At 35.9% G+C, this 11,890-nt stretch overlaps 1 protein-coding gene across 1 annotated transcript; it reads right to left on the minus strand.

The window, feature by feature from the left end:
- Positions 1-10,539: 10,539 nt before the first annotated feature.
- On the minus strand, positions 10,540-10,971 carry LOC118829040 (histone H3.3A-like). Its single transcript, XM_036735973.1, has one exon. The coding sequence runs from the start codon at positions 10,948-10,950 to the stop codon at positions 10,540-10,542; it is 411 nt and encodes a 136-aa protein (XP_036591868.1). The 5' UTR covers positions 10,951-10,971.
- Between the last annotated feature and the right edge of the window lie 919 nt (positions 10,972-11,890).

Genomic DNA, 11,890 nt, shown 5'->3' on the forward strand with positions numbered 1-11,890 from the left:
CTATCACTAGCTGCTTTATTTTAATTTTTCCTAGTTTTGGATATTGGCTTTTTAAAAAAAGCCTCAGAAAGTGAGAAATATTTTATTATTTTGAATTATACATATACATATATACATATGTGTATACACACATATATGCAGTTTTGGAGTCAGTATTAAGATGATCATAAGAAGATCATAACCTATCCTAAAATAGGTTTCCTAGTTAATAGACAAAGACAGTCTGGCAGATTTAGGTTTCTTATAATACAAATTTGAGTTTCTCCATGTGAAAGGGAGTTAAATAAATCAGAAAATCCAAAGTGCTAAAAGGATATAACCAAATTACTTTAGAGCAAACTTGTTTTGCACTTCTTTTCTATCATTCAGAATTCTTAGTACACCATAAGTAAATAGTAAGCAGGTGTTCATAAATCCTTGTGTTGTGAAATGACAAATTCATCCCTTTAGCCTACAAGCATGTATATGATACAAATATAGACTCTGTTATCTTATTATTTGAATTTTCTTAGCTTTTGATTTTCTTATGCTATCTCTCTGCTTAAGATATAAGATAAAAAAATAGCAAGAGGAAAGAAACCCTTCCCAAGGTTGACCACTGCACTTGTTTAAAAAGTTTTAATTATGAAGAAATTTTCCCTCTGTTATTACAGATATCTGGTTCTTCAATGTTGACCCATTGCTTCTAATTTTCTCATGATAACCATGACATAGATAACATAGATAAAGGTACCATTTATTTCCCTTCCATACGCAAATACTTCAAGTTATTTTTTTCTTCTGTGGGCTAAATATTCCTGTGGGCTAAATCCTTCATAGTGTTAGCATGTCACCTGTCTTCTAAAGCATTTGAAAAGGTCCTCTATTATATATTCTAATGGGAAAAATGGAGAAAGGGGACTCTAAGCTCTGAGAAAGATTCTAAGGATTGAACAGGGCCTCTCCAAAACATTGGACTTACTCTGAATACATTACATACTTCCTTATCTCTTTATGTCATTAGGGAGATTTATTTACATCTCCATTTTCTATAGGAGTGAAATAAAGTTTTTCTCCCCAGGGGAAAAATGGGCTAAATTATATCACGGTGTGGAAATGATTTATTGGCTGAACCACAAGAGGAGTCATTAATAATTTGATACCCGACCTGGAATGTGTTTAGTAGAGTAGCTGAAGAATCTGCATTTAGCTGTGTGACGTTTAACAATTTTTCAATAACTTTATGTAAAAGTGTACATGGAGCCCTTATCAAATTCACAGGTGTCAGAGAAAAGAGGGAAAAATAAGAGGTTGGATGACCAAATAAGTATTCAAAAACATTTTTGTAAGGTAGAACTTTTGGCTGATTATAAAAATGTAATTGAATAAGGATTAAAATACTCTCGAACTTGCATGAACAACTTCATAAGTACATTATGGGCAAAATGCAATAAAATTGTACTTTATCTGAAAAAAAAACCCTGGGATAGTAAGCTTCAAGTTAAGAGTGTTTTATGCAAGAAAATAGAAGGTAAAAGAAAATTGATCTTAGGTTTCATTGAGAGTAACATGGTATTCCAATCAAGTGAAGTAATATTCTATTCAGTTTGTCGTCATCAGACCAAATTTAACATTTTAATGGACAACAGTATCTCACTGTTTAGAACATGTGCATGCTCTGAAGAGGGGATAGAGCACTCCAATAGGTATTCCCTCAAGTGGTTTTTCAGATTGGAAGCATTCAATGTATACTGTGCATAATCAAAGTAAAGTAAAGGTAAGGACCTCTCCTGTCCAATACTCATCACATTAGGAAGGAGAATGATAAGTAGGAAAACATTTAGAGTAAAGCAACAATGACTTTGGTAGTGAGAAGGTGCAGTGAAGAGCACCAGGCCTGGAGTTAGGAAGACTCACCTTCCCAAGGTAAAGTCTGGTTTCAGACACTTACTGGATATGTGATCCTGGCCAAATCACTTAACCATACGTGCTTCAGTTTCCTCATCTGTAAAATGAGATGGAGAAGGAAATGGCAAAACATTCCAATATCTTTGCCAAGAAAATCCCAAACGGGGTCACAAAGAGTCAAGGCAAGACTGACAACAACTAAACAATAAACAATAATAAACAATAATATTAATTAGATTTGAACCAATACCATTTGTGTTAATGAACTGGGAATATTTAGTTTGGAAATGTATCATATCTTTCTTAAAACTTGACATCTTCAAGTATTTGAAGAGTTATTATGTGGAAAAGTAGTTAGAATTGTTTACTTCCAGAGTGCAGAACTAGGAACAACATGTGGGTTATACTTGAGAATTTAGGCTTGACGTGAAGGGAAAAACTCACTAACACTTGGAGATTTTCATAAGTGGAATTGGATGCCTTTTGAAAGAAGTTGCTTGCCTTTCAACTGAACAAAGATCCAAAGATTCTTTGTCTTCCAAAGATTATTTGTCTCACAGATTGTAGTAGAGATCCTGTTCAGGTAGTAATAGGACAATTTGCTCTTAGGGATTTTTCCCCCAATTCCCAGATTCCATCATTATTAAGAATTCCCTTTTAGGTAAAGATTTTTTAAGGAGAGAGTAATGTGGCAATCATTATGGAACATACCCTTTTTTGCAACCATCCTAACTCAGGATCATAGCTTTCTCTCAGGAAGTAGGGAAGAGAAAACAGCAACTTTAAACAGACATTTCATTTTTCACAAGAATATTTTTATTTTTTCCTTACTTGTGCAACACCAAACTATGGAGAAGTTATACATTTTCTTCTTCCTCTCTGAGCATGGAAATGGGGACAGGTATTGGGGAATTATTTGATTTTTCTATATGTTATTTTTGACAAGTATAATTTGTTGTAATTACTCAATTCTTTTCATAATAACATTTCAGTACAGATTGATTGTTGTTCTAAAAAGGAAAAATTAATAGGTTACTTTATAAAAGTGGCTTTTATCCTTTCTTTTCTCCAGCTGGGTTTATACAATATCCCTAATATATTTTGAAAAGGGAAGGAAATGAATGATTTCATGGTTAGCACCCCAACTGTTGAACTTCTGTCCTGATAAAAAGCCCCATCTCTGCAACTCCTGCTTCTAACTCATTGAAAACAAAAGTTTAAGTCATTTAAGACAATCAGACTATTCCAAATAATTTCCTTCCCTGGCCCCCGTCACTTTCCAGAGTAGTTTTGGTGACTGGCTACAGAATACAAATAAGAGATATGTTATTATTAATGCTATGAAAATTTCTGCTGCAGAGTCCTTATGAATAGAATTGATGGTTACACATGTAGAGTACTGTGTTAACTAATATGGAATATACACCCTCTGTAGCCCCTTTACACTCTGAAATTTTGTAAGTTAAGTAGAAAGTACCCATGCTTGTAAGAAGTATTTACAAGTTGTTTCCTGATCAAAAATTCAAATCCAAAGGAACCCATATTTCTGAATGGACAATTTTCAGCTTAGAAAAAATTTATAGACAAATCTTCCTGGAAAATATATTTTTGGGATTTCTTGCTTTTATAGATGGGAAGATAAAGGTAAAGTGAGGTTTTGCCCAGGAAATAAGATTCAAGTTTACCAAAAAGATTAACTATTTCAATCACCATATTAAATGAATATCACTATTTATAAAACCAAATCTTCCACATTCATTAGCATTTATTAGAAGTTCCAAAATGAAGTCCTACTAAGTAGTCTTTCTATGTTATTTTCTTTTGGAAGTGATACTGAATTTTATTTGAATATAAACCCTCCTAAGTCTACAGTGCTGATGTATATATTCTGCTGTGGGAGACACAATACTAGACTAGGAGGTAGAATCTTTATGTCCTAACACCATCTTTCACATTACTTACTGTGTGCTGTTGGACAAAGAACTTTACTTTTTAGATCATAAATTTACAATGGTAAAAGGGATGCTTGTTCTTCTGTCTACTACAGGGTTGTCATGAAGGCCAAATGAGATAACACTTAAGGAAGGAATTTTAAAAACTGAATAGTGCTGCACAAATATAAAGTATAATCAATGGACTGTAGGTTTAGACTTGCAAAGAAATATTAAAGGTCATTTTGTCAGTTGGGTCAAACTAAAAAAAAAATTCCTACAGACTTCATATTGACTTAGAAAACCACAAATTAACACTATCTCTGTTTTATTATATTTTTAGTTATTTTGTTAAACATTTTTACAATTATATTTTAATCTGGCTCGGACTACATTCTTGAGGGATGTGGTGTTGGTGGTGGTGGTGGTATATGTGTGTGTGTGTGTATGTGTGTGACTGCTACAAATTTGATACCTCTGAAAGTCCAACCCTCTCATTTTACAAAGGATGAAACTATAAGGCCTGGAGGCCCAGAAAAGTAAAGTAAATTGTCCCAGGTCACAGAAATAAGAATTAGACCTAAAATTTAAGGCCCATGTCCTCTGACTCTAAAAGAAGCACTCTTTCTACTGTTCCACTATCTTTTAGGATTTTTTTCCTAAAATTCTTCTAATAAAGTCCTACTTAAGATGTTCCACAGTGAAACCGAAGAGATTATGATTTCTGGAAAGCTATGCCAAAGAACACAAATCCTGGAATGTCCTACCAAACTACTAAGGCTTTGAACATAGATCCTGTAATAGACTGCCACTTGGTCATAAGACTAGCCATATAGATTAACTCTGTGTTTGCTAGTTTTTGACACCCTAGAAAATATGGAAACCATATCCTAGGTTTTAATGAGATTGTGAGTTCCTTCACTGGAAGGAGGACCCATAGCAGTGATATCAGAGGCGTTTAAAATATTGAAGAAATCTAAATATTATGTATCAAATTGATTAAAATTAATAATAATGATGATGATGATGATGATGATGATGATGATGATGATGATGATGTTAACTCTCCATTCTTTCCTCTATGGTAACCAGCATGATTTCTATAGTACTAACAAACAGATGTGAGACTATCAATTATAAATGGAGCTCCAGGATTTTTAAAATGTACCTGATTTCGTCTCTAAAGCATGAACCAGGGGAGGAATAGAGATCCTGTGTGCATCAGGTTTATTCAAAGACAGGTAATTAAGGAGACTCTGCTAAGTGTGATCATTGACCTGTGATGTTCACAGCCCCTCCAGTCAAGCCAGACTTCTAAAGTCTTTTTCATGTGATGCCACTTAGTTTTCCTGAGCAGTTCAGCAAGGAACCCTCCTGACAGACTGGCATCAAAAGAAACAATGTCGTTTCCCTAAGCAAAAAGGACATAGCTTTAGGGAGCCAGCCTTTACAAGTGCCAACAACATTTCTTTCAAAGGCACCTGCTGTTACATATCAGCCCCAGTCTGCAAAGGACACAGACAATGACAACATCCTTTTTCTGGAGTGTGTGAAACCAGAGTAATGAATTCTATACAGACAGGTTTAATTTACAGCACATAGGCAAGTACTTGCTTGCTTAACCTCCAGACTCATGAATCGTAAATATTACCATGGAAGGAAAGAGGACTGAGTGGCTGCTATAGAAAACAACTGACAGGCAGAACCATAGAGGAGGCCATGTTTTGATAGCCTTCACCATGTTTCATATGGGCATAACCATGGATATGAAGCAGAAAATGCTATAGGCATATGTAAAAGGGAAAGTGGGGAAGACTGAATTACTCATCTTTTCATCACAACTGTCCTTCCAAACATATTTTCCTGTCACCATAAATTCTCCAGATTCCTAAGCATTAATTTTGTGACCATTTTGTATTCTTTCCTCTCAACCCACATTTAAACAAGTTGAATCTTTGAAATTGTACTAGTAAAGAATATGAAAATCATCCCTTCTGTTTCAAGCTTGAGATCTCACTCAAAGATCTGGGAACCAGATTCTCCATGACCTCTTTTATTTGAATTTTCAGTCTTTGGCTAGGAATTCAGCCTTCAAAATGCTCTCCTATAGTGCCTACATTCATTCTGTAACATTACATTCTGATTTCAGCATTCACATCACAGTATAAGCTTTTTCTCAATGTTTTCACAACCTTTATCTGCTTCGGACTAGATCAACTCATTTCTTCTGTCACCTCTCTCCTTCATATCACCTGACAGGAACCATACCACTTCTTCTTTTCTGCAGCTTTCTCAATCAAATCTTTCCCCAACATGCACGTTTTTAAAGGTATTTCAAGAAATAGTACCCTAAGGAGTAGAGGCATGGCAAGAAATTAACTTACTTCTACATAAAGGGAAAAGATACAATATTTTCCCTTTATTGTAAGAGAAACTTTTTTTTTAAATTTGCACCTAGCACAGTTAGTTACTTAAATATTGAAGTGTTAACTGATAAAAAAAAATAGTAAAATTTCTTATGAGCATGTACAAGTCTTGTTGTCATGTCCATTTGTCTTCTGGGTTTTGAGAAATTTTGTGAAAACTTTCTTCTTTTTAATATTTTAGGTTATTTAATGAGAGGAAATGCCCATGCCCCTTTAACCAACCCACACTCATTAATACAGTGATTTGCCAGACAACATGCTATGCATTCAGGATACAAATAAAAAAAAAAACATGTCTATTCCCTGACCTCAAGCACCTGTATTCTAAGGAGAGAAACAACATATACATAAATTAATACATTGAAGATGTATGGAGAATACATAAAAGATAACTTTAGAAGGCACAGTCTTAGAAGGCAGCATTTAATCTAAGTTTCAAAGTAACTGTGGAATTTAATAAGCAGAGATGAAGAGTGAGATTATTCCAGGCATAGAAGATAGCCAGTAAAAAGGCATGGAGATGCAACTTTCAGTGTGAGTAACATTAAGTGAACAACAACTGTTGGACCATAGAATTTTATAGCCTAGTATAACCAGAGCTGAGGCAGGGCCCAAACATTAAATGCAAAGAAAAGCAATTTATACTTGATCTTAGAAGTAATAATGATAAACTGATATTTGAATAGGAGAATGAAATGGTCACTTAAAGAACACTAAATCTTCAGTGATAACAAGTAATAAAGATCTTGAAGAAACATTTCAGCTTACTAAAACAAGTTGGTTTTTTTTTTAAATTTCATGACAGTTCTCAAGTTTAGAATCTGTTGCAAACAGACTACCATGCACTTGTGGTGTTCACTGCATTAGTACACTTTCCATATACTATTATCTGTTTGACTCCTTTGTGACCCAGAAAATTGTGTATTTTAGCCTTGTTCAAATACACGTCTCTAATTAGATGTGCCACTTTGTGACTCCAGGTTTGTTTTAAAAAGTTATTCATCTCAAATCAAACATGTTTTTCATTAAAAAAATCAATACTTTATAAATTCAGAATACCCTATCTCCTCACAAATTTATCCATCCACTGGCCACTTAATGCCCCACCTATTTTTCTTTATTTCCAAATTAACAGGAAAATATAGAATGCTCCAGGACTTTAAAAATATACTACTTAAAATCATCTACATGAAAAAAATTAAGAAGCTCTCAGGTAAGAACATATTAAAATCTTTGTTCTACATGTGAAGTGATAATTCAATGAAAGAAAGATGGAATAATTTGGTTTTCATATAGGACAATGTCATGAGTGTGAGCTTAAAAACTTTAGCCTTTCTTTGTATCTTCAGTCTTTGACAAATTGCATGGCACATAAAGCACTTAATAAATACCTGCTGATTGACCCATTAGATAAGAGAGCACATCTGTAAACTTTCTGAAGCCTTGTTCAGTACACTGTATAGATGAAGGAGGAGGTGGATAAGATGCAGGAAGAACTCCCATTTACTTTTAAAGAACTTTTCTCCTTGTAATACATCATACTTTTAGAATTCTATTTTCTATGAGATGATATTTTCAAAATATGGAGAGAGAGAGGGAGAGAGGGAGACAAAGGGAGAGAGACGGAGAGGGAGAGTGAGAGGGAGAGGGGGAGAGGGGGAAGGGAGAATTTTATTTTCTGTTCTTGATAACATAGCAAACTGCATCTTCCTATGTAACATGAGAGAGGAAAATAATAATCCAGGCACAGCCAGAGATTAATATTTCAAGACTCAAAGGTCTCTTCTTATATAACTGGTATACCTCTTTATAAAGGAAGAATAATATCTTGCTTGATAATTTAAGCAGTATTCATATTTTACTTTGTGAAGTGGATCAGGGTCAAAGGTTTACAGGGCAATTAATGCAGGGGTAATGGAATGGATTCCAAATGCTAGAAAGCAGTTCTGATCTCTATAGTTTGAAGATGACTCATATGGCTCTGTAATACTCAGGTGACCAATTATTCAAATACATCTTCTTTATCTTCCTGTGCCTCTCCCCCACTGCTTCCATATCCTTCTAAGTATTGCATAAATCAAAGAATTATAGAAATTTACAGCTGAAACAGGTTTTGAGGTTTATTTATTCTAATCCTATCATTTTAAAGTACAGGACTTGGAGTTACATGATTTAAGCTTGAATCTTAGCTCTGCCACTTAAAGTGTGTGAATTTGGGTAATTCCATTAAACTCTCTGGGTACCATCTTCCTTGTCTGTGAAATGAAGATCTTTATAATCTGTGACAATATAGGGAAATGTGCTTTGAAAATTATAAAGGGCTTTACAAATACAAGGTATCATTATGTTAGAGGATTATTAATACACAACATATTTATATTTATAGAAGAAATGATTTCTAATTTCCCACGGAAAGTATAGACAGTCAATAATTATAAACTATAATAATTTTTTTAAAAATTGTCCTGTGCTTGTTTATCCCAAATGTTCTGCTGTGTCAAATCCCTTGTCTTTGCTCAGTGAGTTCCCAAAAAACAAAACAAAACACAATTCAATTCTAGCCCAAGGAAAGCACACATAGTAAGGTAGATCTTAAAAATAAGGCAGCTGGGTGGCACAGTAGGTATAGCACCAAGATTGGAAGTCAGGAAGACCTGATTTCAAAATTCAGACACTTAATAGCTGTGTGACCCTGGACAAGTCACTTAATCAAGTTTGCCTTAGTTTCTTCATCTATAAAATGAACTGTGAAGGAAATGGCAAACCACTTCAGTATCTTTACCAAGAAAACCTCAAATGGGGTCAGGAAAAGTCAGACATAACTGATATTACTAAATAACACCACCACCAACAGATTTGAAAGTATTATCAAAAGTATAAAACAGTATAAAATAGAAGACATTACATGTTGTATTCCCATCTAATTGGAAATTACTTCTTGTTTAACCATTTATCTTTTTTAATGCTTCTTCCATTTTTCCCTGTATTATCATTGATGAGGGATTCACAGTTTAAAGCAAGAGTAAATCTTATGAATCATCTATTAAGATCCCCTCATAAATAAATAAGACAAATGTTCAGCAAAGTGTAGAACTTCACTATCACAAAACTAGTTAATGACAATGCCAAAACTAGAGCTTTGGTCTCCTGACTTCCTGCTCATACTCTTTCCACCACAACATATTGGTCTTCAAACAGGGAGCAAGGGCAGATATTATTTGTGTGTGGAATTTCTGAAAGAAAATGTAATCTTCTTTGAAGTCTATACTTGTTAGGAAGGCACAGGGGTAGTAGTCAGCTCTGAACACAGAACCTGGCATCAACTCGTGTGCAACACCAGCAACAGGCTTGGAGGGTGGCTGAGAGAGCGGCAGTCTCGGCTTCAACAGGTCTCAGCCCACAGGGGTAAAGGGGTGGGACAACTGGTCAGAAAGAGATTACAGGGGACTCTTTGCTGGCACTGAGTACAAGATCCTGTGGCATTGCACATACACAATTCTGGGAGACAGTTCCAGTACAAAAAAGAGCACTAACACTCACAGGTGCAGGGGGAGAGAGGCCCTGTTCACTATTAGAGGGCAGAAAAGAGTGATTGTTCGCAAGGGAGCAGTGACTTTGGTTTCAGTTCCAAGGCAGAATGGAGCACTGGTGCTTGTAGGTACAAAGGCACAGAGACCAGGTCACAATTCCAAGGTCAAGAGGAGCATTAGCATTGGCAGCTAAAGGGAACAAGTCTTGCCCTTGGTAATGTTTTTTTTTTGTTTTTTTGTTTTTTTTTAGTTTAATGTATTTTAATAGCAAACTTACAGGAACAGCACAGAAGACAGACAACATTAAAAACATGTACTTGCATGTAGGACAACTCAGTTAGAAAAGTATAGTGAATGGATGGAATCTACTGTATGATAAAAATGGTACAAACACCATTTAGTTGCCGTCAATAAGAAATTTACTTTTTAAAAGAATCCAAATGCTGGCATTGTCCAGAAAAATTTAACAGGTTTATTTATAATTGTTATAAAGTTGAATCGTTGAAACTTGCTCACGGAAACATTTTTTTGACCGCATTAATGCTTTATGTCCTCGCATTTATATTCAAAATTCACACACAAATGAAAATGGAAAAAACTTGCCAATACCTGATTCTGTCCCCTATTTTTCCATTCGCAGTCATATACTTAGGTACCTTATGACCCCATGGGAAAAAAATATCTAACGTTCAGAACTACCAATAACAGGAAGAAGAGATTTTTTTCTGTTTTGAGAGTGAAGAATGTTTCCCATCACAGTGGAGTTTAAGCACGTTCTCCACGTATGCGGTGTGCTAGCTGGATATCTTTTGGCATGATTGTGACACGCTTGGCGTGGATAGCACATAGGTTGGTGTCCTCAAACAGGCCAACCAGATAGGCTTCACTTGCCTCCTGCAAAGCACCAATTGCTGCACTCTGGAAGCGCAGATCTGTTTTGAAGTCCTGAGCAATTTCACGCACCAGACGCTGGAAGGGAAGTTTACGTATCAGAAGTTCGGTGGACTTCTGGTAACGTCTGATTTCACGGAGAGCCACAGTACCCGGCCTGTAGCGATGAGGTTTCTTGACCCCTCCAGTAGAGGGCGCACTCTTGCGAGCGGCTTTTGTAGCGAGCTGCTTCCTGGGGGCTTTACCACCGGTGGATTTACGGGCAGTTTGCTTGGTACGAGCCATGTTCTTGAAAACTTCTCCTTATACACCTCAAGTCCTTGCTCAGCACTTCTCGGTCCGCACGCCGGTCAGCTCTGCTACTGGCAGCTCCTGCTTAGGCTTTATCTTCAGCTTCAGCTGTAGCTGTCTCTGGCTCCAACAAAAATCCTGTCCTTGGTAACCGTAACAGGATTTTACTGAGCCAGTCTCTAACCTGAGAATGACGAAACAGCAAGCTAGAGACAAAGTGCCAGTAATCAGGTAGCCCTTTAATTGTTTCGATTATGAGGGACAGATTTGCAAATCAGAAATTCTCCTGATCAGAAATCCACTTTGCTGAAGTGAAGACAGAATTTATATACACATAAATCACAAGCAGGAAGGGAAGGGAGAAGGTGGATTGCAAACAGTCATTCCCAGGGCCAGAGTGGTTTGCCACAACAAACCACAAGTGAAAGACAATACAACAATTCTGGAGTCCTGTCTGAGCAATATTGGGGGGTCCATGAGGGTTGTTACTTGGTGCATCACAAAGACCACAGTCTTTGATTCACTTTATTTCAGGAATGCAGGCAGAAGGATGTCGCTGATTGTGAGCCTTGTCAAAGTTTGATTGATCATTTTAATCTGCATTGTGAGCTCTCTCACAAGAAAGAGAATTCTAAAAAAAATCCAATCTATTAGTATGTTTATTACACATATCACATTGATTATTATAAAAATCAGAATTCCCTTCATATCCCCTCCTGTTGTCCAAAAAGGTAGGAACAACCCTTGAAGGCCAATGAAGAACATTCATTTGAAACATAATTTTGACTTTATATAAGAATAAGTAAGTTACAAGTTAATGTCAAGGTAGAGGGCAAGGCAAATAAAGAAAAGAAATATCAAATCAGGGAAGGCAGAATGGAGAGTGCTGCCAAATTTTTCAGGCAACCAGGAGAGTCGATCAAATGAAGGTGAG

This window comes from Trichosurus vulpecula, chromosome 1 (genome assembly GCF_011100635.1).
Source record: "Trichosurus vulpecula isolate mTriVul1 chromosome 1, mTriVul1.pri, whole genome shotgun sequence".
Classification (NCBI taxonomy): domain Eukaryota; kingdom Metazoa; phylum Chordata; class Mammalia; order Diprotodontia; family Phalangeridae; genus Trichosurus; species Trichosurus vulpecula.